The sequence below is a fragment of the Balaenoptera borealis genome (genome assembly GCF_965194805.1).
Source record: "Balaenoptera borealis genome assembly, chromosome: 14".
Lineage (NCBI taxonomy): Eukaryota > Metazoa > Chordata > Mammalia > Artiodactyla > Balaenopteridae > Balaenoptera > Balaenoptera borealis.
Genome location: NC_138875.1, coordinates 81,902,612 through 81,930,564, shown reverse-complemented (window position 1 = coordinate 81,930,564; position 27,953 = coordinate 81,902,612). Strand labels below are relative to the sequence as shown.

General features: G+C 48.1%; 1 protein-coding gene across 5 annotated transcripts in view; it reads left to right on the top strand.

Moving 5' to 3' along the window:
* CIT (citron rho-interacting serine/threonine kinase) overlaps window positions 1–27,953 on the top strand; it is a 168,422-nt gene that overhangs the window by 131,137 nt on the left and 9,332 nt on the right. For 4 of the 5 annotated variants that reach the window (XM_082355799.1, XM_082355797.1, XM_082355796.1 and 1 more), the window contains 20 exons: window positions 555–752; window positions 1,537–1,730; window positions 4,594–4,729; window positions 6,628–6,732; window positions 12,161–12,301; window positions 12,729–12,836; window positions 14,483–14,645; window positions 14,910–15,074; window positions 18,165–18,302; window positions 18,849–19,029; window positions 19,651–19,742; window positions 20,233–20,337; window positions 20,552–20,721; window positions 21,979–22,059; window positions 22,156–22,291; window positions 23,781–23,920; window positions 24,304–24,396; window positions 26,236–26,344; window positions 26,443–26,571; window positions 27,080–27,160. In XM_082355799.1, the coding sequence (XP_082211925.1) occupies window positions 555–752; window positions 1,537–1,730; window positions 4,594–4,729; window positions 6,628–6,732; window positions 12,161–12,301; window positions 12,729–12,836; window positions 14,483–14,645; window positions 14,910–15,074; window positions 18,165–18,302; window positions 18,849–19,029; window positions 19,651–19,742; window positions 20,233–20,337; window positions 20,552–20,721; window positions 21,979–22,059; window positions 22,156–22,291; window positions 23,781–23,920; window positions 24,304–24,396; window positions 26,236–26,344; window positions 26,443–26,571; window positions 27,080–27,160 (2,665 nt within the window). The remainder of the gene's footprint in view (window positions 1–554; window positions 753–1,536; window positions 1,731–4,593; window positions 4,730–6,627; window positions 6,733–12,160; window positions 12,302–12,728; window positions 12,837–14,482; window positions 14,646–14,909; window positions 15,075–18,164; window positions 18,303–18,848; window positions 19,030–19,650; window positions 19,743–20,232; window positions 20,338–20,551; window positions 20,722–21,978; window positions 22,060–22,155; window positions 22,292–23,780; window positions 23,921–24,303; window positions 24,397–26,235; window positions 26,345–26,442; window positions 26,572–27,079; window positions 27,161–27,953) is intronic. The other variant, XM_082355798.1, reaches the window with a different exon arrangement.

Below are 27,953 nucleotides of genomic sequence, written 5' to 3'. Positions count from 1 at the left end.
TTTCTTTTGTTGCGTGAACTTAAATTTATTACCTAAAATATTATTAAAATAACTCTTAGTGTCCTTCACTCAGTCTTCCGTGATAAGAACTTTATTTTGCTTTCTAAGACTGTTTCCCAGGATAATGTCCTATAGATGGTGTCCTGGGCGTTTTGGCTTAATTAGCAGATTGTGATACCAGTCTCTCTACTATTCCTCTTTCCTCAGTTTGCATCTTCCACATTCTATTATCGTCCATGAACTTGATCTCATTTAAAGTTGCCCCTTCCATATGGCAGGCACTTTTGATTGATTTGTTTTTACCATATTTTCCCGATGAATCCTGAGTCAGAAAAGAATCCGAGACATTTCTTGTTCTCCCACAGCATATGTGTGTTTGGGCGCTAAGGGGGCGGGTGTGGGAGATTGAGTTTGGCTCTCAAGGGTTGGATGGGCAAATGTGAGCTGCACACTGATCGTCATTATCACGTAGGTTCAAGCGCTGATGGCTCTAGAAGCAATTTCTCGTTTCAGATCAACTTGCTTGCTGCGTAACCGGGTTCCTTTCCTCTTAGGTAATCACAGACCTGGAGGAGCAGCTAAACCAGCTGACGGAGGACAACGCTGAGCTCAACAACCAAAATTTCTACTTGTCCAAACAACTTGATGAGGCCTCTGGCGCCAGCGACGAGATCGTACAGCTGCGAAGTGAGGTAGACCATCTCCGCCGCGAGATCACGGAGAGGGAGATGCAGCTCACCAGCCAGAAGCAAGTAAGGACTGTAAACAACGTCAGAGACTTCCCCAGGAAACTTGGAACCCCTTTAGGTTGTAGAGCAGGTGCCAGTTGCATCTCTCCCAAGGGTTCTCAGACTGAGCCTGTCCAGTAAAAGGGCTCTTTTTTATAATCATGTCTGTGTTTTGAAGGCTTGTGGATTTTAAAAATGGCTTTTAGAAGTGTGTAGTTGGTTTTCTGGGGTTTTTTTGTTCTTTGGCCGCTCCGCACAGCATGCAAGATCTTAGTTCCCCATCCCTATGGAACCCGTGCCCCCTGCAGTGGAAGTGCAGAATCTTAACCACTGGACTGCCAGGGAAGTCCTGTGTGTGGTTGTTCTTGATTTTGATTTAAAACCATTAAAAATAGAATAGAATGTTTCTGTGAGCCACTTTATTTTTATGTATTTATTTAAAAAAAAATTTTTTTGGCTGTGCTGCATGGCCTATGAGATCTTATTTCCCCTACCGGGGATTGAACCCTGGCCCTTGGCAGTGCGAGCTCAGAGTCCTAACCACTGGACCGCCGGGGAATTCCCAAGCCATTTTATTGTTAAGTGTGGTCTCTTTTCCCGGCTCTTCCTCCTGGTTCTTTCTATAAGATGGCGGCAGAAATGGCCCTTCATCCATTCTTGTCTGGTCCCCTCATTCTGTAGGAGAAAAAGATAGTGTCTTTCAGACCGTAGTTAGAAACTCGTGGTTTTCTGAAACTGATCCGACAAAAGTAACATCTGGGAAATCCTCCTTTGATACAAAGCACAACTCAGTGATACTGATTTGCAGACGATGGAGGCTCTGAAGACCACCTGCACAATGCTGGAGGAGCAGGTCATGGACCTGGAGGCCCTGAACGACGAGCTGCTGGAAAAAGAGCGGCAGTGGGAGGCCTGGAGGAGCGTCCTTGGTGACGAGAAGTCCCAGTTTGAGTGTCGGGTTCGGGAGTTACAGAGGATGCTGGACACTGAGAAGCAGAGCAGGTGGGACTTGCTGTCGGTAGCAAGCCAGTGGCAGGTGACGGCAGCAGGACCCACCTCGGAGCTGCCAGCAGGGTAACCGATTGTCCCAGCTTGGCCAGGACTGAGCGGTGTCCTGGGACATAAGACTTCCAGTGTTAAAACTGGAAACTCTTGTGCCAACCAGAATGGGTCCGTCATCCTCGTTGTAAATACAGACTGTGCCATTTGGCAGTAGATGGTGACCACGTACCCCATGCAGGGCCCTGGGAGTCAGCAGGGAGAATATCTCAGTGCTTTCTTTGTAGAAACTCTTTTCTCGGGTTTCTAATCATTGTGACCATGTAGCAAGACCATCACTGTTTCGATCCTGGTCATTTGTGACGCAAGTCTGCCTTCTACACCACCCTTGGCATTATTGACAGTTCGGGCCGGATGATCCTTTGTGGTGGGCGCTCTTCTGTGCACTGCAGGATGGTGAGCAGGACCCCTGGGCTTGCCCCGCTAAACCCTAGTAGCTGCTCCCTCCTCAAGTCGTGACAGCCCAGAACATCTCCAGACATTGCCCAGTGTCCCCTGGGGGGCAAAATCACCCCCAGTTTGAGAACAACTGCTCTATAAGAACAGGTTTTGTTTTTTCCATTTCTTGGTAGGAAATAAGTTCAGGTAGTATCTTTTCTCTGCGTTCCCACAGTCCTCCCAGCATAGAATTCCCTTCCTGCCGGGGTCACAGGTGTGAGGGTTGTGTGCTGCGTGCTGCTGGGGGTGCCTTTGCACTAAAGACGTCACAGATTTGAAGATCTATGATGACAGTTTAACAGCTCACGGCGGCAGTGTTTGCGCTAACAAAGTCAGTATGACAGTTTACCAACAGATGGAAGTAAACAGTCTTAAAGAACACGTGCCTTTCTTAGTTTGTGCAGAGACACCTACGGGCTGGTATTCGCCCCGTGGCTTCATGTCTGCCCAGCTGAATCCTATCCCTCCTCCATAACCTCGCTAATATCACCTTCCTCTGAAACTTGCCTTCCTGCGGTACTCTGAACTCCTTTTTTTTGGCTGCATTGGGTCTTCATTGCTGCGTGTGGGCTTTCTCTATTTGCGGCGAGTGGGGACTACTCTTCGTTGCGGTGCGCGGGCTTCTCATTGCGGTGGCTTCTCTTGTTGCGGAGCATGGGCTCTAGACGCGCGGGCTTCAGTAGTTGCAGCGTGTGGGCTTCAGTAGTTGCGGTGCATGGGCTCAGTAGTTGCGGCGCACGGGCTCTAGGGCGCACGGGCTTCAGTAGTTGTGGCTCGCAGGCTCAGTAGTTGTGGTGCACGGGCTTAGTTGCTCTGTGGCATGTGGGATCTTCCCGGACCAGGGCTCAAACCCGTGTCCCCTGCATTGGCAGGTGGAATCCCAACCACTGCGTCACCAGGGAAGTCCACTCTGAACTCTGTAAGCAAGATAAACTATACCTGGAAATATTTATCATTTAGTAGGACTCTATCAGATTCATTTTAGTATTTCCCACATTTGCTTGATCATAAAGTAGACTCATCACTGTCTTGGATGTATAATCTGTGCTAAATCAAACTAGAAAAGACTGGAAACAAAGAGGACCTATAAGTTTCAAGAGAAACTGGTAAAAATATTCCCTTTTTAGACATCTTCCCATTCAGGGTACTTGCTGATGTAAGGGGGCTGCTGGTTGAAGACCTCCTGTTGCTGTTTCCCTCCAAACTCTTGGGCTCCCCCATCCTCACCATACGTTCTGGCGGCCCTCACACAGACCCCCTCTCTCCCACCTGCAAGTCCAGCTCTTATGCCAGCTGTTTCTAGAATCCTTCAGAGACAGTTTTGGGGATGGAATCTGACCATAGCATCAAGAAATTCACAATCACACGTGGAAGGTGTAATTATAGGCTGTGCTTGGGAAGACATTTCATGTATACTTTCAGGGGCAATTGTGAAAGATCTTGGCTACCCACCCCCGTTTTTTTCCTCCCTCTATTTTGGTATTATGTGGGACCCGAAATGAGTAAAATATAATTCTTAATTCTTGTCTTCAAGAGGCTAAGAGTCTAGTGGAGGAGATAAACTATGCATCAAGCTATTTATCGCCTAAAATAGGGAGTGGGCTGTGCCAGGCGAGTACATTTATGCTTTGGGGACAGCAAGGAGAGGTTGCTTCTGAGAGGGAAACTGGGAAAGGTTCTATGGTGGACATGGCCTTTAAGTTTACCCTTGAAGTCTGAGTAAGGTTTGGGTTTGTCGGGTGGGGAAGGAGAGCTGCCAGTGGAGCAGCCTGTACAAGCCCAGGTGTGGACGCAGCAGAGCGTAAGACCTAAAGGGGGAGGGGCAGTGATTTTTCTAGTTTGCTTCCAGTTTTTCTATTCTTTCACCTTATTTACAGATATTGATACATCCATCAGGTTCAAGTTTCAGTTTCTTGAGGAGCACCCGGAACACTTCACCTCTTGCATGTACTTTAAGGAGAGGAAGCGTTTGCTCACATGGGGCCTCGTGTGGCCCTCTGCACCCTGTGTTCCTTCAGCAGGCCCTCATTCCCTTCCCGCTCCCGTAGGAGGGTGTGACAGTCTTGTGACGTCCTTCCAGCCCAGTTGCATTTGGAAAGATGCCTTATCGCCTTCAGCCTTTCCAAGTGCATATATATTCACAGGAACTTTACCTGTGAAGAGTATTTTTACCCAGGGCCTAAAGTGGGTCACATCTTCTCTGTGAACGTGGTCAGAACACAGGACATAATTCAGAACAAGGTGTCAGGTTGGGCATCTCGCCAGCCCGCAGTCTGTTTGGTTGCTTAGCAGGGCCCGAGCTGGACCAGCTTCCTTTCTGCAGGGCGGCGATGGTGGGGCTTCTGAACGCGCCTGTGTTTCCCCGCAGGGCGAGGGCCGATCAGCGGATCACCGAGTCGCGCCAGGTGGTCGAGCTGGCAGTGAAGGAGCACAAGGCTGAGATTCTGGCCCTGCAGCAGGCTCTCAAGGAACAGAAGCTGAAGGCCGAGAGTCTCTCCGACAAGGTCAGCCCCTGTCCTCCCGCCCTTTAGATACACGTGTGCACCTCCTTTTAGCAGGTACGCTTGACACACAGTCACATGGGATCAATGGTCAGCATGTTTCATAAAGTCGCGCGATTATGCTTCCCCGTGGGACGCCCTCTGTTGCCAGTAGCGTGGGTGAGGGGGGCAGGTACTAGGGTATCAGAGTCGGTCAGTGACTTCCTCACACCTGCCCGTCAGGGCCCCTGAGGTCGAGATTTTGATCTGCGTGCACAACACTCTTGCTTTCTGGCATTTGATTTCTAGAAGCCTTCTTGGATCTAATGTCGAACATCCTTGGGGAGTGGGGAGTGTTGAGGACTCCTGCTCATTCCGTTGCTGCAGTGACAGGAAGCCTCAGCCTCTCTGGGTTCTAAGTCCAGGGACACGATAGGATCTGAGGATGGTGCAGGTTCTCAGTATTTCACGTTGGAAATACACGTGTTCTGTCCACGTAACACTCCATATTCTGTATTTACAAAGTGACATACCAGTGTCTGGAGATTTTTATCTAATAGTCTTAAAAGAGATTTCGAATAGGTGCTTCAATATTATAGATAACAAAAGGTCCGAGGAATTTCATGTGTACGCATAGCCTCATACATACGCACTCTTTTGCACACACACACAAGCACACACACACATAATATAAAGTAGCAATCTAACCTCTGAATTTTGTGTAACTTTGTAATTTCATGATTATAAAAGTGATTATTTGGGGTCATTGTGGAAGATACAGAAACCACAGAAAAGTAAGGAAAAAAATGACTGGTAAACTGTCATCACGGTTACCTTGGTGAATTTGTATATACATATAAATATTTATTTATAAATTTAGGTTCTTACTATATAAACAGCTTTACATATTTTTTTAAACATCACATAACTAGGGGCTTTTCCTGAGTTAGTGAATCTTTTTTGAACATGTAGTTCTAGAAACATCAATTACACAGAAGCACCTATTTTAATGATTCCGCTTGTGTTGAAAATTTGAGCTTCTTCTATTTTTTTGTTTTTGCCATCATAAATAACACTGTGATGAACATAAATCTTTATGGACATCCGTGATTATTTTCTTACCAGAATTTCATAGAAATAAAATGATCAGATTCAAGGCTAGAGCTTGTTACTCAGGAACCCTCCTGGTGTTGGCTTACTATTTTTTTTTAACCATTTTTTAACCATAAGGAAAGTAAATATATTATTTGACCATGAGGAAAGTAAATATATTATTTAGAGATAAATGAGCCCTTTTGTGTTTAGCTTGAAGGATATTTTTTTTTACCTGACTGTTCTTAAAGTATTCTATAGCAAAGTCCTACCCATCCTTTAAGACTCTAGACATTCTGACCCCATCTTCTCTTGACGACTGGTTTTTCAGGATGAATTTCTCTTCTCCATACCTCTTATCAAAATCGTCACCTGACAAAGCAGTCACTATTTGTATACGTGTCTAGTTATGGCGCCACCCTCTGCCTTTGTGACTTGATGTAAGATCCTTGAGAGAGCTTGTCTGTCCTTTCATCCAAAGCTCCTGATATTATCCTGTGCGAATAGTAAGCATTCAGAATGTGATTATTTAATTCAGCCAAAGCATGTCAGATAAATAAATTCTTGAGAAGTCATCCTCCTAGAACTTGTCACTGCTCTACATATGACCCATCCCTTAGAAATAATATTCTCTCCTCATAGAATAACACACGTAAGGCTTATCTATGACATGGACATTTGTGATATACTTTTAAAAAACCAGTATTTATGTTCCGACCTTTAGAACTTGATTATTCTTTACCTGAGAAGGTTTGTGGATATTTGCAAAAGTTGTTAGCGTCTAACATTACTAAATGTGGTATCACGGCCAATTTTTTCCAAATGTCCAGCTCAATGACCTGGAGAAGAAACACGCCATGCTTGAAATGAACGCCCGAAGTTTACAACAGAAGCTGGAGACGGAACGAGAGCTCAAACAAAGGCTTCTGGAAGAGGTGAGTGTAAAACGCCGGGTAAATAGAGCCGGGTGGACTCTCAAGTGAATATCTGTTGTCTTCAGGTGGGCAGATCCAAATTAAGGCGTTCAGATTTCAAAGTGGAAATTTTCAAGGAAGAGTAAGGTGGTCACCAGATACTTCCTTTTTTTAAAATTTTATTTCATTATATCATTCATTCATTCATTCATTCATTTATTGCCGCATTGGGTCTTTGTTGCTGCGTGTGGGCTTTCTCTAGTTGCAACAAGCGGGGACTATTCGTTGTGGTGCGCGGGCTTCTCGTTGCAGTGGCTTCTCTTGTTGCAGAGCACGGGCTCTAGGTGCACTGGCTTCAGTAGTTGTGGCTCGCGGGCTCTAGAGCGCAGGCTCAGTAGTTGTGGCACACAGGCTTAGTTGTTCCATGGCATGTGGGATCTTCCCGGACCAGGGCTCGAACCCGTGTTCCCTGCCTTGGCAGGCGGATTCTTAACCACTGCGCCACCAGGGAAGTCCCAGATACTTTCTTAAAGGTGTTTAACACGTTAAAAGAATGTGTCACGAAGGCCGGGGTCCTCTTTGTCATTGTGTCCTCCCAAATGGTGCTTAATGGCGTGTCGAGCACACAGCGAGTCTGTGCCAAGTGGAAGTTTATTAAATATGCAGGCACATGGATATTGAGTTAAATTCTTCTTTACAAAGTTTATGTCCAAAGTATATGAAATTTGCAGGCTGATAGGACAACCATGTAATTAGCTTTGTGCACGGGGCAGAGACCTGATCAGATTACACTGAGTGCCAAATCTCATGAAGGCTTTTGAACATCCAGTTAATTCGGTTTAAAAGAAATGACGCCCTGCTTTTGAAACACAAAACGAAAAGCTCAAATTGGTCTCCTAAACCAATCCATTCCTTATGTTATTTCCTGTACCTTGTACCTTTTAACAGAATTCTGAAAATCTCTGTTTAAACTGATGACAACTTCCCACTCCCAACCAAAGCCCTGGTTTGGTTGAATCACTGATAATTCGGCTTTGTTCATTAGAATTGACCTATCAGGACAAATGCACTTTATAAAGATATTTCACGAGAATTTGGACTCCAAGAGTGTTCTGTTTAAGCCATAGTGAGCCTGATGGTTGAATTAGCCAGATTATCTATTCTGGTGAATTGAGGTTTTATTGTGTGCTACCTGTAGCCCCTGAGGGGCTCTGCTGGTAGAAATATTATGACTATGCTATTAAGTTCGAAAAGTGTGGTGAAAATTTTGCAGGTGAATATAAAATGTTTTATAGAATGAGGCTTTAAAAAATATGGGTGGGAGTTTTGGAAAGTTCTGGAGATGGATGGTGGTGATGTACAACCATGTGAATGTACTTAATGCCACGGAACTGTGCAATTAAAAATGATTAAAGTGGTAAATTTTATGTATATTTTACAACAAAAAGTTTTAAAATAAAATCAATTACACACAAACATACACACACGTGGGTGGGAAATTCATCAAAGGTGACACTAAGAACATTATAATAGAAATTGACAAATCACCCCAGTGGTCAGATAGAGAATGATGGTCAGATAGAGAATGATGGTCAGATAGATTCATTCTTTTATCTGGAATGAATAGGCAACACCCCCACTTGAGGCACCTGTTGGAAACAGGAAGAACAGAAATAATCAGTGATCTCGCCTGTCCTCTTTTCCTTCCAAGGGAGGAGCGTTGGCCCCAACAGCTCAGTGCTTTGGTCCAAGGTTACATGGTGAGTCAGTGGCAGGACTAGGAAGAGAAGGCTGGAATCCTGATTCAGTCCCCTTGTTCTCACTTCTAAAACTACCTGGGAACGTTTCCAGTTCTCCATTCTGCCCCTCACAGGGGGCTTTTTGAGCAGATGTCTGGCTGCCATTGAATAGGAGGCAGATCTCACTGACAGCCGAAACCATTAGGAAACTAAGAGCAATCTTTATGGTCCGGAACGCAGCTGGCATCCTGGCTTGTGGTGGGCCCTCTGTAAGCAGGAGACCGGGGGCTCAGCCTGGCTGTCCTCTCCATCAGGTGCAGATTCTTGTCAATGGGGTCAGAATCAGTGTCTCAGAGTTGGAAAGAATTTTTGTGTCATTTAGTGCAAATTCCCAGCCCTTGCACCGCACTAACGGATCTTTCTCCCAGACCTTTTCTCTCGGGCCAGAAATGGGCTCAGAAGCTTTTCTCACACTGCCCTTTACAGGCACGGTTAGTCTCTTGGAAGTGATGCCGGAGCTCAGAGCCCACTTACTGATCCTGTCGAGTTAATCCCCCTCCAGGGTGGAGAGTCCCTTCCCCAGCCCTCCTCACAGGTGGGCCTTGGTGAACCTTGGCCTCAATATCAAAACTTAGAGTGACTTTACACATCCCAGCTCATTTTTCTGGCAACTGTAACTCTTGGAAAGTCCTTTCTTATTGTAAACTAAAGCCTATAACTTCCAACCATTGGTTCTATAACATCGAAACATTTGAAAACAGGGTGTAGTCTCATATTTCCAACCAAAGTAGGAGGTTAATATTGATTAATGATCAAATCACTTGACTAGTAATCAAAATAATTAATGTTTAATTAGCACGTACTATGTGCCAGGTGCCTTTCTGAGTACTTTCCATGAATTAACTCCTATAGTCCTTGTGACGCTTCTGTGAGAGAACTACTACTTTTTATTTTATCATCTCTGTGACAGCTGATTCGATATCTCTGTAGCTTTGCCACTCCATATTGCCTTCTCTTTTCTAAATGGAACACTTTAAGTCCCTCCATGTTTGGGATGTTCTTTTCTGACAGATTTATCTTTCCGAAGAGAGTTTCTAGAAGCCCCTGTGGTTTGAACAGCACAGAACAGTGGGCTATCTCCACTTCCATTCTGGGTTCTGAATACCTCTGCCAATGACCCGGGCTCTTTGTGTGGCTTTAGCACTCTGCTGACACCCATCGATCTGTTAAATCACCACCAGCCCTTCTACAAGTTTTTTTTTTAAACATCTTTCTTTATTCAGTTGATGTTTTTAAAAAAATACCATCCTGTTAAACCTTCTCTTGTTGGTTTGATCCATCTTCCCAGCCACCAGAGTTGTTTCACGCTCTCGTTCTGTCATCTAGTTCCTTTGTGCTTCCTCCCAGGTTCCTGTCACCCTCATAAAATTGGGGAACAGATCTAAGCACGTGGCTAGCGCCCTCTTTCCACACTAACACTGACTGGGAACAGCCTCCATTTACCTCTCTCTGGGAAGTAGGTTAATGGTTTTGTAAAACATGTCATTGAGCACAAATGTCACGCTTGTTTTCTATTGTAGTAAATAAGTAGCCTATTTCCTGGAAAGCTAATGGACAGTTGATGTGTTGATTCTAGAGAAATATTTTGGGCCTGGCTGTCACCAAACAGATTCTTGTCCCTAGCACTTGTTTCTCTGCTTCCTGCCTAGTAATTAGTGTTGTCCTAAAATAGTGGAGAGAAACTAAAGCGGATAATTTGCAAGAAGTAATAATTTGTGCTACAGGGGACAGATAGCTCCCTGGAGGAGGTTATCTTAGCTGTTTTCTCTCTTTCTTTCCCTGTATTTTAGGGGGTTCTGTGGTTTGATTCAGAAATTCCAGGTCATGCACACAGGGCAGGTGATCATAAGTTAGTGTCTTGCTTTACGGAGGACTGATGGGGAGAGGCTGGCGGAGTAGGTTCGGGCAGGAAAGGAAGATGGAAAAGTGAGAGGGGCGCACCTGAATGGGATGGAGGGAAGAAAGACGGATGAAGGAGGCAACGCTAAGATTCATGGAGCATGTGCTGTACGCTGGGGACTGTGCTCGGCGTGTCACCCAGTGAAGGGAGTTATTACCCCCACTTACAGACGAAGAGACTGAGGGTCTGAGAGGCAGTGAGCTGCCCCTGGTCACAGGACTAATAAGAGTTAAAGTCAGGATTTGAACCAGGGTCTGGAACGTTCTAAAGCCCAGGTTCTTTTCCATGACACCATGATGCCTCAGGGAATCAGCTGCCTCTCAAGAGGAAGGGCAGGTGAGGAGTAGAAATGGAAAGACAAACATCGGTGGAGGGAAGAGAAATAAGGTAGCGAGGTTTCAGCAGATTCCGAGGTCATCAGTAGCCTTTGGCCGGCTGGGGCGTGGGGCACCGAGGTTTGCCCTCGCCTGCTGGGAAACTCCCGTGGTGATGGTTATAGCTCTTTACCAGCCCTCTGTCCTTAAGGCCGCAGAGGGTCTAGGCCACCAGGGAAGGGAGTATTTGGGCCACTGGTGGTGTGGTTAGATTGGACCCGAGGGGTTGGGTGAAATCAAGCAGCGCCTTGTCAGGATAGCTGCTCTTTCCTGCTTTTTAGAAACAGAAGCATTTTAGGAAAGAGAGTCATAAACCCAGTATCTTTATAGCCTGCTCTATTTTCTGGTTGACTTCCATTGTAAAAAAAATTGGAGAGAGATTTCTAGCACAAAGCGATTTCCAATATTCTAAATAGAATTTTGTTTTCCTTGGGTTTTACCAACACTTGTACTGAACCTGGGATCTTCCTTCCTCCCCACATGGTAGAAATATCTTCTGCGACTGTGGCTATTGGTGTGCTTGTTGGTCCCACACCCTGACGAGGCGCTGTTTGAGTTGGAGGTGCTATGACCCTTTGTTTTTTTTAAATAAATTTATTTATTTGTTTTTATTTTTGGCTGTGTTGGGTCTTCGTTGCTGTGCGCGGGCTTTCTCTAGCTGCAGCGAGCGAGGGCTACTCTTCGTTGCAGTGCGCGGGCTACTCATTGTCATGGCTTCTCTTGTTGCGGAGCATGGGCTCTAGGCACACGGGCTCAGTAGTTGTGGCACGTGGGCTCAGTAGTTGTGGCTTGCAGGCTCTAGAGCACAGGCTCAGTAGTTGTGGCACACAGGCTTTGTTGCTCCGCGGCATGTGGGATCTTCCCAGACCAGGGTTCGAACCCATGTCCCCTGCATTGGCAGGCGGATTCTTATCCACCACACCACCAGGGAAGCCCTGACTCCCCTTTGTATATTCCACACGGAGAATCACAAAGTGAGTTCTCTTAACAGCAATTGAGATCTTAAAAACAAAAAATAAGGACAAATAAGAACGTGGCTGTCATGGCATTAAGTCGCACTGCCTTAGATGTCAACTCAGATGGCCCGTACTCTGAAGTACCAAAATATCCTTAACTGCAACTCTGATTGGGAAGGCAGACCCACCAGTCTGGACTTCTTGTTGTGGTGGGCACCTTGTGAGTGGCTGGCCATCAGAGATTTCTGTGCAAGTTCTTTTTAACTGCACATGCATCATTTTGGAATAGCAGACAATTGGTCATTCCGGAATGAGCTGAACTTTTGGTGCCATGTCTGAAATTAGTTTGTAATAGGGACAGTGAGGGAGCACGTTGCTTTGTGTGTGGTATGAAGCCTGTCCTGCCTCTCTCCCCACCAGCAAGCCAAGTTACAGCAGCAGATGGACATGCAAAAGAGTCATATTTTCCGTCTGACTCAAGGGCTACAAGAAGCTCTAGATCGGGCTGATCTGCTGAAGACAGAAAGGAGTGATCTGGAATATCAGCTAGAGAACATTCAGGTGAGAACTGGCAAAGGGAACTTAAACTGTCTGCAGAGGCAAAGCATGATGGCTAAAAGCCGTCTGTCTGGTCAGATGGGCAGTATCTTCATGTTGTGTGCTTTTCCCAGTATTTTATTATGAAAATTTTCTAATGTTCAGAGAAGCTGGGAAATTTCTATCATGACCACCCTCTAGATTCTCCTACTTGCCATTTGCTATTTTTTGCTTTTTCACGTATCTGTCCGTACTTCAGTCCGTCTTTTTTGGGGGGATGGTGGGTAGTAAGATCAGAACTAAGTAAATAAAGATTGGCCCAGTGCAGCTTGGGTTGAATTTTTCGTATGTTAGTATTGTAACAACTTTATTTTTTATTTTCTTAAAGTACCAAGTTTAAAAGTATACTTCTTTCGGTGTCTGAGGTGCTTTTCGTTTTCACAAATTTTAGGTTCTCTATTCTCATGAAAAGGTGAAAATGGAAGGCACTATTTCTCAACAAACCAAACTCATCGATTTTCTGCAAGCCAAAATGGACCAACCTGCTAAAAAGAAAAAGGTGGGTCAGAGGGTTTGAAAAGCGGGGAGTTGACAGTTTTGCTCAATTGTGGTGATTCTGTAAAGACCACTGGGATAGCTAATCCTAGGAACATCAGAGAAAACAAAATGCATGTTGTCTTGTTTTGTTTGGGGTTGAAAAAGAGGCTTTGGGATCATCAGAATAGCTCTTCAAGAGAAGCTATCACTTTCGAGTCTGTAATACACTATTCTGTGTTCATGGCCTTTAAAGTTGTCATGCCTTCCTCTGTGAAGGCAGTGATAGTTTTTTCCCAGGCAGCTGGGGTGGGGAAGGTAGCAGAGAGGAAGGTTTATACTCAGGTCAGCGTCCTGGACTCCAGAGGGGTTCCCTGCTCACATGTACAGGACTCTGGAGAGATTACAGGTCACTTGTATGGGATTCTAGACAGAGAGGGGTTCTTAGGTCATGGGGATAGGATTCCAGAGGTTTTAATAGGTCATCGGTATGGGGCCGTAGAAGGATTCTCAGGTCACGTGTATGGGACTCCGGAAAAACTAGCCATCATCTGCTCAGTCCTTCTGATTGGCTCAAGAAGAGACTGGGACCCGGAGAGCTGATGTGACCTGCCCAAAGTGTCTGACTGGATAGCTGTCCCTTCCATGGGGTGCAGCTCCATCTCTTTAAAATTGTAACATATAAATTGAAAACAATGACCAAAAGAAACACATGGACAGGGTGATACATAGGCACACATGGGAAGGTTTTCAGTAAGCCCAAAGCATGCTTCCCTGAACGCCTGAAGGTTTGGTCCTGTGTTCTCAGTTCAAGAAGGTCTCTAAGGAGCTTGAAGCTTCTTCCCAAGGCACCCAGATGCCAGAGTAGCACCAGCGGTGGTACAGGGAAGGCTTCTGATGACAGGATACTGGGGAGCGGGCTGAAGGAGGTGGTCGGCCTCTTGGTCCCATTGTTCTCTTTACGGGAAGGGACCAGAGCAGCAGCGGTGGTTGTGGAGGAGGCTTTCCTTGTGTGCTGTGTGACCGTGCCTGTTTGTGCTGATGATACTGAATCTATCTTATTTTATCAGTGGACTGTTATCTGTCACTTGATGTAGTCAGGGTGCTTCCGTGTATTTTTTTGTTAGTTTTCACTCCCATTACCCTACGTTATACTTTTCTTTCCCATGTACAATACATGTTCCATTTGCATGCTTTTTGCATAAGCCCCTTGTGGTGACATTATTTTAGTAGTCCTTTTTTTTTTTGCTTCCTTTAAAAAAAAAAAATACTCATCTCTGTGTCTTGTAACTAAGCATCATGAGACAAATTCAAGGCAAGAGTGATTTCTGAACCATCTCTCCTGATTCCATCCTCCACTTCCATTTTTTGAGGGTAAAGGCTCAGGAAATGGCTCTCCTTCTTGGGAATGCTAAAGGAAGAGGTGGTGGCAATTCAAGCATCTCTGACCCTCTCGGTGAAAACTTCCACGCCCCTAATTTTTTTCCAGCTGGCTGGGAGGGGCTGTGGCTCGGTCCCCCCCTCCCCCTTCACATGCCATTTTTACTAAACCCGCTTGCAGTGAGTATGCGCCCGGCTCCCATGGTCTGCTCCTCCCGAGGCAGAGTTCCTTTCACTAGTTCCCAGTGCCAATTTCCAGGAGTTAGGAGATATCTCTGTTTCCATTGCTAGGGTTTATTTAGTCGACGGAAAGAGGACCCTGCTTTGCCCACACAGGTTCCTCTGCAGTACAATGAGCTGAAGGTGGCTCTGGAGAAGGAGAAAGCTCGCTGCGCGGAGCTCGAGGAAGCCCTGCAGAAGACCCGCATCGAGCTCCGCTCCGCCCGGGAGGAAGGTACGGGTGCCCTCGACGCCAGGTGCAGTGGACGAGGCAGAGGACCGATCTCAAGGAGATTGGCCGAAACTAGTTCAGCCTCGTGGTGACAGCCCAGACCCCCCACGCCTGAACGATTCACGGCATCCTCGGCATTGCCGGTTGGGCACCCTCTGTGTCCTTTTGGTCTCGGGCCTTTGATAGCCAGCCCCTGGGGCGGTCCACTTGGTTGGGGCCTCTCGGGGACCCTGCTAACCGAAAGGCATTGGACCCGTCTCTCCCCAGCTGCCCACCGGAAAGCCGCAGACCACCCGCACCCGTCCACGCCGGCCACCGCCAGGCAGCAGATCGCCATGTCCGCCATCGTGCGGTCGCCCGAGCACCAGCCCAGCGCCCTGAGCCTGCTCGCCCCGCCGTCCAGCCGCAGGAAGGAGTCTTCGACTCCAGAGGGTATGTCCTCAAAAGGGGCCACTGGACATTTTTTTAAATGGACTGAGAAATGCAGACCTAAGGTGAAAATGACAAGTAATAACACTAAAGGATAAAGAGTAAGAAGTAAGCCTTCTCCCCACCCCGGTTCCCTTACCCAGAGTCAGCCATTGTGCTCTTCCAGCCATCGTTCATGCACGTAACTGCATGTCTGTATTATGCAGGTGTCTTATATAATCATCTTTAAGAGGCAGGAGAAAATAACATATTTTTCTCAGTCCTTTTGTCTTTCGTAAATATCATAGCCCACTATGCTCTACACCAGGGGTCTCCAACCCCCGGGCCGTGGACCGGTACCGGTCCGTGGCCTGTTAGGAACCGGGCCGCACAGCAGGAGGTGAGTGGTGGGCGAGCGAACAAAGCTTCATCCCCGCTCCCCGTCGCTCGCGTTACCACCCGAACCATTCCCCCTACTCCCCGCACCGGTCCGTGGAAAAATCGTCTTCCACGAAACCGGTCCCTGGTGCCAAAAAGGTTGGGGGCTGCTGCTATACACTGCAGAACATCTTTCTTCTTTTAGTTAAAATGCTATCTTAGCCAGTTTCGTATTGACACACATGGATCGACCCCGTCCTTCTAGAGGGCTGCGTGGTCTTCCATGGTGGGAGGTATATGATTCACCTGTTAATCCAGACCCTTGTTGATGGGCATTTAGGTTATTTCCAATTCCTTGTTTCCATACGTACCCTGCAGCTCTGTGGGTGCTAGGATAAGTTCTTGGAAAATGAATCAGGTTAAAGGTTATGTGCATTTTGAAAGTTGGTAATTTGTGCCCATTTATCCCAGGGGTGTGAGGAGTTTTCTTTGTGGGCTCAAAAGTACTCTGTTCACCTAGAGATGGAAAGGACTTAAAAAAAAAAAAAAAAGCCAAGGAAGGTGGTTTGGAAAGTCATACAGAGAGTGGAGTAGAGCTGTGGTTTAATATCAGGGTATCACCAGCTACGTGCTTTATCTTATTTTCTTATTTTTGGCTGCGCTGCGCGGCATGAGGGATCTTAGTTCCCCTACCAGGGAACGAACCCATGCCCCCTGCAGTGGAAGCGTGGAGTCTTAACCACTGGACTGCCAGGGAAGTCCCACTATCAACCCACTTTAGCTGCCAATCTCGATGGGATTTTGTTGTCGTTGTTTTCTTCAGCGATGATGTCATCTCGTTTCCTATGTTTACATAACACTTTGAATCAAAGAGCTTCACTCTTAAAGTCATCAAAGTGGACCTGGTAACACAGAGGAAAATCATTTCTGGCCCCCGTGTCCTTCGATGAGGCTGCATAGAGCAGCTCCCTGAGTAGTTTGGAATACTCGAAGCATCTCCTTCATGTGCGTGGCTTGTTCACAGTTTCAAAGTGCATTTATGTTATTTATTCCTCATGACTTTCTGATAAAGGAATAGGGATGGCATTTTATGGAGAAATCAATTTGGATTCAGAAATACGGATCCTGAATTTTTCTGTTTAAAGCTGCCTTTAGCTAGTTAGGTCTGTTAGGTCTATAGGTCTATACTATTGAGAAGGGGGCCTTCTAAATGGAAAAAAAATCAATCTTGTTAATTTTAACTGACTGGACTATAAATGTAAGAGTCAGTTGTTTGAGGCTTAAAAGTTGGGTTTTTTAAAAAAGGAGGTTATTCATGAAAGAACTGGGCATGAAGTGAGAATTCTTCAGTCAGTTTATGTATTTAATAACCAGAAATTCCGTAATTCAGAATAGTGATTTTTAAACTGGATTCTGAAAAGCTCTAGATCCATGATCTCATGTGGAAAACAAACCTTTTATGATTAAATATTTATAAACTGATTTAGAAGCATATGTCTCTCTATGCTCACAAATATCTATGCCATTGTATTAACAATCTGCTGCCAGTGATGTGTTCTTAAATAAAACCTAATTCCTAATAACCAGGTAATGGTGATTTTAATTTGGTTCATATAAATCTAGACACATCTGTTAGTGTTAAAGTAATTTTACAATCCATCACTAATGTGCTCTAATGTTTTTTTAACAGCTTTATTGAGATATAATTCACATACTATACAATTCATTTGTTTGAAATGTATAATTCATTGTTTTTTAGTAAGTTCACAAGGTTGTGCAACCATCACATTCTAATTTTTAAACATTTTTGGTCCACCCCCCCCCAAAAAAAAAGCCCAAAAAACAAAACAACCCTATACTCATTGGCAGTTGCTTCCCATTTCCCCCTTCATGGAACCTCTGACAACCACCAGTCTGCTTTCTATCTCCATGGATTTGCTATCCTGGACATTTCCTATAAATGAGTCATACCACATATGACCTTTTGTGTCTAGCTTCTTTCACAGAGCATAATGTTTTTGAGATTCATCCATCTTGTAGTATTTATCAGTACTTCATTTTTTTAACTGCTGAATAATATTCTATTGTGTGGTTATCACATCTTGTTTCTGTATTAATCCATCAATGGACATTTAGGTTGTTTCCATTTTTTGGCTATCATAAATAATGCTGCTGTGAACATCTGTGCACAAATTTTGTGGCTACATAATGTTTTCAGTTCTCTTGGGTGTGCAGACCTAGGAGTGGAATTGGTGGGTCATCTGGTAATTCTGTGTTTAACTTTATGGGGAACAACCAAACTGGATTCCAAAATGGCTGCACGATTTGCTTTCCCCCCAGCAGCGTATGAGGACCTTCATTTCTCCACGTCTTTACCAACATGCATTTTCCATTATTTTTGAGTCTGGATAACCCAGCGAGCATGAACTAATATCTCACTGTGGTGTTTATTTGCATTTCCCTAATGATGAATGACGTTGAGCATCTTTTCCTGTGCTTCTCGGCCATTTATTTATCTTCTTTGGAGAGATATCTATTCAGATCTTTTGCCCATTTTTTAATTGGGTTGTCTTTTTCCTATTGCTTCATAGGAGTTCTTCCTATATTCTATCTACAAGCTCCTTGTCAGAGGGATGATTTGCGAACATTTTTCCTGTTCTGTGGGGCGTCTTTTCACTTTCTTGATGGTATCATTTGCAGCACTTTAATGATTTTTTTGAAAACATTTTCCTCCAGAATTCAGCCGGCGTCTTAAGGAGCGCATGCACCACAACATTCCTCACCGGTTCAACGTGGGACTGAACATGCGAGCCACGCAGTGCGCCGTGTGTCTGGATACCGTGCACTTCGGGCGCCAGGCATCCAAGTGTCTTGGTAAGAGCAGCTGCTCTGCGTGGGGGGAGGGCGCCTGTGCATCTCCACCCAAGATTCTGTCCGATGGGGGTGGGGTGTTTTTTTCCTTTTTAAATTCCTCATCATGTAGTGCATTCATTTTCAAGCTTTTAGTCTCAGTGGGAGGACACTATTTTCCCCCTGTTCAAGAGGGAGTTGTATACGTGTTGTCAGCTCATGTCTCCAACCCCCTGTGCAAAATGCCTTGGGCTTTGTGAGCTTCCAGCCCCCTTTCCGTCAGGCTAGTCTCTCCCTGCCTTTAGGCTGTGTGCTGGCTCCAAGGGAAGCGTGCAGATGTGTTTTACACACCTGTCTGTGGCGGCCCGGGAGAAGCCAGGAAAACTGGGTCGAGAGTGCTTGGCTGTCTCGTTTCCTCTTCTCCGTAGGGGCCTGGCTCCTGGGAAGGTTAGGGATGCCCTGGATGGCGGGGCCAGACGGACGGGCCAGGCGGGGGGGTGGCTGGCAGAGGCAGGGAATGGTCCAGCATCAGCCGAGTGTGTGTTCAGGTTGTTCACTGCTTTTCCCTAGAATGTCAGGTCATGTGTCATCCCAAGTGCTCCACGTGCTTGCCAGCTACCTGTGGCCTGCCAGCCGAATACGCCACGCACTTCACTGAGGCCTTCTGCCGTGACAAAATGAACTCCCCGGGTCTCCAGACCAAGGAGCCCAGCAGCGGCTTGCACCTGGAAGGGTGGATGAAGGTGCCCAGGTATTGCTGCAAGGCAGTTCGGGCTGGGGTGGGGTCTGGTGAAGGGCGGCAGGATGTGCCGGCCCAGAACAGGCCGCTTTGGGGTAAGGATACTTCTGAGCTAAAGGCATTGGGAAAACAGCAGATGCAAGAGCGGCACTCTGACCTCCCCTTTCTCTCCCGGAAAGCAGGAGATAAAACTCCCATGTAAAAGCTGCTCTTCCTGTACCAGGAGGAAAGCAGCATTCTCATCCCCGGAGCAAGGGGCAAGGCCAGCTGAGAGAAATCTGTGCACACAGACCCTGTTACCTTTCCACACTGGCTGCTCTTTGTTCCACATAGTATATAAGCACTTGGGCCCATCTGCTCTTGGGGCTTTATTTTCTTGTGGAGACTCCCACGTACACATAAAATAAAACGTGTATGCTTTTCTCCTGTCATGTGTCTTACATCAGTTGAATTCTGAGGCCAGCCTACAACCCAGAAGGGGATAAGGAAGCTTTTTTTTTCCCCTGCCCCTGCACTTCATTCCCGATGTTTTTGAGGGAAGCATCTTCACCGGGATTCCCTCGCCTCCCCACCCCTTCCCCCTGCCTGACTCTTCTGAGTTCAAACAGTTCTTTCCCATCTCTGTTTTCCCAGGAATAACAAACGAGGACAGCAAGGCTGGGACAGGAAGTACATCGTCCTGGAGGGCTCGAAAGTCCTCATTTACGACAATGAAGCCAGAGAAGGTAAATTAATAGCTCGGGGAATCTCATTGCACGCGGTTGGCCCAGGTCTCCTAGTCTTGGCGTGAAGGCTCTGTTTTCCGGACTGCGTTGCAAGCCTTCTACAAGTTTCCATTTTTGAAAATTAAAACCCAAATGACTGCGCTGAAGGTTATTGGTACGATACTCACGTCTATAGGTCTCCCCACTGAAGACCCTGCAGGGCGCTGCCCTGAAGATTCCACCTGCTCATACACCTTCCGAGAACTTCCGCCTCAGCCAACTAACCCATAAATCCGCATCGTCATCGAAATTTGACTGTGCCACTCACCTGACGCACTTTACTTTTGTTTTTATCTTCCCTCTCCGCCTCCTCCGCCCATCTCTTCCCTCCTCTGTCCTCGTGCGCCTCTCTGTCCACCACATACTCCGTCTCTCCTCTTTTCCTCTCGTCTCCTCTTGTTCTTGTTCCTGTTCTTTTGTTTTTCTTTCTGCCCTTCCTCTTTGCACCAAGCTGGACAGAGGCCGGTGGAAGAATTTGAGCTGTGCCTTCCTGACGGGGACGTGTCTATTCATGGCGCCGTTGGTGCTTCTGAACTCGCAAACACAGCCAAAGCAGGTGCGGAGCGGCGGGGCCCCCGGAGGTGGGCTGAGCTGGACTGGGCTGGGCTGGGTCCGTCAGCAGGGGCAGGAGGGGGCACGTGGTGGATCAGCCTGCGAACGAGGCTCCCCGGTCCCCGCTTTTGCTGAGTAACCGGGACTCAGGTGTGGCTCGGCCATTGTTCCCGGCGGGGGTGGGCCAACTCGACCCTGTGCTCTGTGGAATCTCCTAGATGTCCCCTACGTGCTGAAGATGGAATCTCACCCGCACACCACCTGCTGGCCCGGGAGAACCCTCTACTTGCTGGCTCCCAGCTTTCCCGACAAGCAGCGCTGGGTCACCGCCTTAGAGTCAGTTGTCGCAGGTGGGAGAGTGTCTAGGGAAAAGGCAGAAGCCGATGCTGTGAGTATGCACACGGGCGCCGGAGCTTGTCTCTGTAAAGCGGGCAGACTTGGTGGGAGTCCCGTCGGCTGCCGTGTTTCCCCTTGGCCTCCCTCTCTGAGGGGTGATGGCTTGAGGCTGTCACGACCGGGATTCTGTGCCGACAGAGATCCAGCTTCGAGGCGGCTTGGCCGGCATCGCGGGTCCCCCTCCAACCCCCAGAGCCTTCTAGAATGGGGGAGTCGACCCCCTTAGCCAGCTCTCAGGGCGCACCACATCTCGGTTCTGGCAGCACAGGGCAAATGTACTTACAAGGAAATCCTCTCTCTCGTTTACCCGTAAGCGTTTATGTGGTTTGAAGGCTTGCGTTACGAGCACGCTGGCCGTGAAGCGTTACCAAAGGCTGCCGACAGCCGTGTCTCCTTCAGGAAGGCTTTTCATAACCTGCTCAATTGCTTTTACGTGATTTGCTCTTCCGAAAGCAGGTCTGAAATCCTACTTCTCCTGAAGACGTTAGAGATGTGGGTGGGCCTTGATTGGCATCACTCCTCCTGGAACATTCCAGGATACAAACAGCGCTCATCACTCACTGGTGTTTGCTCCACCAAAGACCCAACAGCTCTTTTCAAACACTTAGCTCCTAATAAACACTTTAAGTGTAAGCAATCGGAAAATCCTTAACCACGAGTCTCCTGCTCGTGGGGTAAACCTGTTTTGATGACCCATCTCCTTGTCCCACGTGTGAGTCTTTTACTGAACGCCCCATCCATGTGTGCACAATAGGGCCCTGACTGTACCTCCTACGAGCTTCTGCCCGCATGGGTTCAGGTAAAGAGACTCAGAAGCGGGTTGGTTTGCTGCTGACACTGGGCTTTGCACTTGTGCCACCACCTGGAGGGGCAGGAGCGTCCATGTGGCCTATTAAGCCTTGGCAGGGACGTCCTTCAGCTTCGGCTTGTTTCGTGTCACAGACTCTCTGCGTCTCCTGCACTCATTTAGTTCTGCATCCGAACTGAGTTACAACTCCGACACTAATTAACAGCCACCCCAGAGATACCGATAACATTCACGTCCTGCCTTCTGAGCTCAGATCAAAATACGGGGCAAGCCACGAGTAGATGTGTGCTTCTGAGCGTCTTCAGGAGGAACCTGCCCTCCTTCCTGGCATGAAACTTTTCTCCGTTCTTGCTTTTGTCTGTCTGGACGGTGCGGTCATGAACAGTTCAGCTCACCGTGTCCTCTTTTTTCTCTCTCTCTTTTTCTTTCTCATGTGAAAAGAAATTGCTTGGAAACTCGCTGCTGAAACTGGAAGGCGATGACCGGCTCGACATGAACTGCACGCTGCCCTTCAGCGACCAGGTGACCATGTTTTCTGGGGCGCCGTCGGCTGTGTCGGGGCTGGTTATGGGGACGTGACCCCCCTCACGCTCTGCCTGGGGACTTGCACCCCGGCAGGTGGTGCTGGTGGGCACCGAGGAAGGGCTGTACGCGCTGAATGTCTTGAAGAACTCCCTCACCCACGTCCCAGGGATCGGAGCAGTCTTCCAGATTTACATCATCAAGGACCTGGAGAAGCTCCTCATGATCGCAGGTGGGAGGCCGAGGACACGGCGCTTTTCCTTCACTTGTGAGGGAAAGGATTGGTCATGTGCTTGTCGGACGCAGAGACAGGCCCTCCCGGGGGCAGGCTGGAGCAGAGCGGCTCTTCCCTCTGCGTCCGGTAGGCGCCGCACCCCCGCGCTCTGCTTGCACGCGGCCCCCTCTCAGCACCGGCCCGCCCCGCTGCCCGCCTCCCATTCCTCCCTGGTCTCAGACACCCTTCATCTGCGGGCACGACTCATTAGCAGTTTGCCACATCTCCCCCGCCCTTCTCTCTGTCTCTTTCACACACACACACACTCTCTCTTTTCTCTCTCACTTATTTTGAACCACCTGAGAGTCAGTGGCAGCTGTGACTCTGGATCCTTCAGCCAGTCACCTAAGAACAAGGCCATTCTCTCACGTACCCACGGCAGGAAGGGTTTTTTCCCCCTCTTTATCAGTGGTACTATATATATGTGTGGTGTGTGTGTGTGCGTATATATATATATATATTTTTTTTTTTTCTTTCTTTAAGGGGAAAACAATAAAGCATTGGCTCCATGTCCAAAACACCCCCAGTCAGGTCTCGTTCAGGCCTGGCCGGCTGGATCCAGGGGCCGGATCCCGACGTAATATGGTCAGGAACTGGCTTTCGTTGGTCTCTCAGCTCTTCTCCTCTGCTGGCTTGTTTTGTTGGTTTCTTTTTTTTGCTTGCTTTCCTTCCTTTCCTCCCTTCCTTTTTGACATTATTCTTGGGAGCAGTTTTAGGTTCACAGCAAAACTGAGCAGCAGGTAGGGAGAATTCCCCTATACCCCTGCCCCGCACGCGCAGGCCGCCGCCTCCATCAGCGTCCCCCGCCGGCGTGCACCTACACCGACACGTCGTTGTCACCCCAGGTCCACAGTTTACCTTCGGGCTCACTCTTACACATTCTGCGGGTCTGGACAAATGGGTAACAATGTATCCACCATTATAGCATCCTATAGAATAGTTTCACTTTTTAATTCAGGGAGTTTAATCGTTGCTACTCCCATTTTCTCTTGTACTGCCCATAGTTGGCTTTTACCTGTGGCTCCAGTAATGTCCTTTATTTTTTTCCCGGCTTGTGATCCAGTCCAGGACCACGCACTGCACTCACTCAGGTCTCCCTCGTCTCCTTGAACGTGGAACCACCCTCAGCCTTCCTGTGGTCCCTCGTGACACATACTGGATTAGTCCACGTCTACTGTTTTGTTGTCCCCTACCCATTCTTTGACTTTGCTGGGGAGCATGTTTGAATATTCCGTTCACGTTCTCCAATTTTGTGTCTGCAGAATTTTTTTTTTCCTCCCAGAATCTTGACCAAGAGGCCAGATATTTTCCTTTTAGATCTAAAACTTGGACCTAAACTGTGTTTATGGGAATTTGTGGAAAGCAGTGCCTCCACGCGACCTCGCGTGGCTTTTATTCGGGAGAGAACGAGAACCGCCATTGTGTCTCTGCTGTCCCGTCCCCTCAGGAGAAGAGCGGGCCCTGTGTCTCGTGGACGTGAAGAAAGTGAAACAGTCCCTCGCACAGTCTCACCTTCCCGCCCAGCCGGACATCTCACCCAACATCTTCGAAGCCGTCAAGGGCTGCCACTTGTTTGCTGCCGGCAAGGTAAGCGCCCCTGCGGGCTTCAGCCGCCAAGTGCTCTTGAAATTGTCACGGCTCCTCTGCCCACAGGGCTGATTGATTTGACCTTGAAAATCGTGTGTCCTGAAACTGGGTTAAATTTCTGTTGCTTTTCGACACAACTGTTGGTTGCACTGTTGGCATCTAGTGGGCAGGGCCCAGGGTTTCTCCTAAACATCCTACAGTGCCCAGAATGGCCCCTCACCACAGAGAATGACCCGGTCCAAAGTGTCCACAGTGCCAGGCTTGAGAGACCCTGCTCTCAACTGAGGTTCCTTTCCTAGTTTTGCCACGGAGCCAGTGCACACACTGGTGACGCTCTTTTTCTTTCTTTCTCCGTCCCCCCTCCCCCCTCAACTGCTTTTCAGATTGAGAGCGGGCTCTGCATCTGTGCGGCCATGCCCAACAAAGTTGTCATTCTCCGCTACAACGAAAACCTCAGCAAGTACTGCATTCGGAAAGTAAGTCCCAGGCCTGGCCGCGCCTGCTCTCGCAGCGAGCAGGTGGGGAAGGTGCTGTCTCGGGGAGTAGTGTGTGCCTGGGCCCTTCGGCCTGGGTGACCTCCTTAGAGAGAGCGGGAGGCTGTCTTGCTCCCTGGAGAAAGCTCCAGAGCAGCCCATCCTTACACTTTTCCCTCTCGCTGTCCTCCCCCGCGTGTGTGAGCTGCCTCTCTGGCCAGCCCAGTGAATTCAGCCTTTTGTGAAGGGAGAAAGGAAGGTGGCCGATGGAGGAGACATCTCTTTTGAACCAGTAGAAGAAAGGAAGATCTCTCTGAGGAGCTAGAAGCCCCTGGTGGCGCCTACCAGACTCCTTCTCAGATCGTAAAAGTTTCTATTAATGACCTTTAGAAAAACCAGTGCTAGCTGTGTTTTTTTTTTTTTTTTTAATTTTATTTAGTTATTTATTTATAGCTGTGGTGGGTCTTTGTTTCTGTGCAAGGGCTCTCTCTAGTTACAGCAAGCGGGGGCCACTCTTCATCACGTCGCGCGGGCCTCTCACCGTCGCGGCCTCTCTTGTTGCGGAGCACAGGCTGCAGACGCGCAGGCTCAGCAATTGTGGCTCACGGGCCTAGTCGCTCCGCGGCATGTGGGATCTTCCCAGACCAGGGCTCGAACCCGTGTCCCCTGCATTGGCAGGCAGATTCTCAACCACTGCGCCACCAGGGAAGTCCCCAATTAACTGTGTTTTGATACGCAGTTCGGGAGCTGGTTCTCCTCGGAGCAGTGGGTTGTGATGTTGCCTGCGGTGTAGACAGCTATCCGTGAGATCACTGCATTTGCCTTGCTTCTGGAGAAGGCTGTCTCTTATCCCTAGCCTAGGAATGTTCCACCCATCATAAGCCTGATATATTTCAGGTGCTTTCGTGATTAGTCTCAAAAGTAAAAGGAGGGATGAATATATAAGGGTTGTTACCTGTTAGAGAAACTGTTTCATCTGGGGCAGGCTCTTGTTTAGTTTGCATTTTTATTGAGCACCTACTGGTACCAGAGACTGAGCTGGCTGTTTCACACACTTTTCACAACAGTTGTGAGAAGCAGGGGTGATGATCCCTAATTTTCAGGTAAGATGACTGAGGCTGGCCAAGATCCTAGGTTACAAAATTGAGACCAAAACTGAAGTTTGACTTTCCCTAACGTTTCACTGTGTTATACTAGTTTCCTCATACTTAGTAGGTGACCAATAAATATTTAGTGGTGAGGATAATGCTGATTAGAGTTTGAACTGTTAACTTCAGGAAAACTCCCAGAAATCACTGCTTCTTTATAATTCCTGGCCATCATTTGGAATAAGCATGCCTAGGTTTTTGAAGCCATTAGGATTGACCTGAAAACAAGTGGAAGTAATTAGGAAGCACATAATTCAGATAGATGAGATAATTCAGTAATGATAACAATGATATAGGTGATACAGGTTCAGAATAGAAACCTAGAAGCTTGGAAAAGGAAGGAAACTAGAACCACTCCCTCTAACCACCACTGTTGGTGTATTCCTCCAGGCTCTTTCTTCTGATTAGAATGTCGTAGTTTTAAAGCTCTCTCTTTGAATGCTACCTTTTCATTGAAATGGTGTTTCTGACCCTTTCTTTGGCTGCAACTTGACCTTAGTCTCAGGTTGCATAGAACCCAGAGGTAGCAAAAGGATGGTGGGTCCTTGTGAGGGACGTGAAGAGACTGAATGCGCTTGGTGTGAAAACAATAGGAACACGGCGCGGCAGTGCCTGCACGGCTTGGTTAGATGCCCGAGGAGAGCAGGGGCCACCCCGAGTCTGCGCTCACATCCTCCTCTCTGCCCCGTCTCAGGAGATCGAGACCTCGGAGCCCTGCAGCTGTGTCCACTTCACCAACTACAGTATCCTCATCGGAACCAATAAATTCTACGAAATTGACATGAAGCAGTACACGCTGGAGGGTAGGGCCCGGGTGCACCCCCTGCCCGGAGCTCCGGCTCTGCTGCCACCTCAGGCTCCTTCTGGGTCCTGAGGCTCCGCCTCTTGCCTGCCTTTACAGAATTCCTGGATAAGAACGACCATTCCTTGGCGCCTGCCGTGTTTGCCTCCTCTTCCCACAGTTTCCCTGTGTCCATCATGCAGGTGAACGGCGCGGGGCAGCGGGAGGAGTTCCTGCTCTGCTTCCATGGTGAGTGCGGCAGCCGCCCGCTGCTGATGGGGGCGCTCACGGCACCACAGCCCTGGGCAGGGTCCTCGGGGCCGGGGCGTGGCCGGTGTGCCTGGGGCAGGGCCGGTCCTGCACCGCCAGGGCCCCCGGGGTGCCCCAGCCCCACCCGCGGGCTCCAGCCAGCTCCCAAGAGCGGCCTGCTCTGTCCTTCTCTGCTCCTCACTCCTTTCTCTCCCTCTCCTCTCTCCCTTTCCTTCTTCTTTTCCCCCCAAATCTCTGGGTCTGTTTCTCCCCCTTCCTCACTCCCTGACTCTTCTCCTTCCGTCTCCCCCTTCTTTTCCTATCTCCTCTCTTTCACTCGAACGCCCTTTCTTTAATAAATCCCCGAGAGATGTGGCTCAGCAGAGCTCCTGAGGTTTTTCACAATCCAAGCCCCCTGGGCTGGATTCCTTACTCTTCCATCAAAGCGTGTGTCGCTGATGCCCCTGCCTCTGGCCGTGCTCATGCCCCGGGCTCTGCCTCCTTGCAGAGTTTGGGGTGTTCGTGGATTCTTACGGAAGACGCAGCCGCACAGATGATCTCAAGTGGAGTCGCTTACCTTTGGCCTTCGGTAGGTGAGGCGAGGTGTGGGGCTCTTTTCTGCCAGTAGTTGGTATCCCGGGAAGAAACCGCAGGTGGAATTCCTTTAGGCTTAAGCAGCGTGCTAGGGGCTCCCTCAGATGCCAGGCGCCATGTGAAGCATCACCGCGTAAGCGTCCAGGGCAGAGATCCCGAGGCCTGACGCAGAACCACATAAGCCAAACCCGCCGGCCTCTCATGACAGAAAGGGAGACCATTCCCTGTGAGTTCATTTAAATCACGTCAAAGACTGCACAGCATCCCACAGCACCGCTGAACACCTGTCAATTTAGCCAATTCTAATTAGGCCCATTCTTTTTGTAAGTGTGAACAATGCTGTGATGAACAATTTACACTAAAATTTGCACAATTGTTAAATATCCCCAGCTCAGAAATTCTAAAAGTGGAGCTACTGGGTCAAAGGGTGGACACACACACACACACACACACACACACACACACACACACACACACACAAACGTACATATGTGACTGTGTGAATGTTCTGAAATACCATTCAAGGCTATTTCGTTTATCTGTTGCTTCATGACAAGTTCCAAAACCGAGTGACTTAAAACAACTACTTATCATTGCCTGAGCTTCTGTGGTTTGACTGGACAGTTTTGCTTCATGCGGTGTCAGCAGGGGCACCGGGACACCTAGAAAGTCGGAAATGGCTTCACAAAGTGGCTGGCAATTGGAGCTGGCCGTCAGGTGGGAGCTTAGCAGGGACCGGTGGCTGGAGGCCTCATTCCTCTCCACGTGGGCTTCTCCTAAGAGTGCAA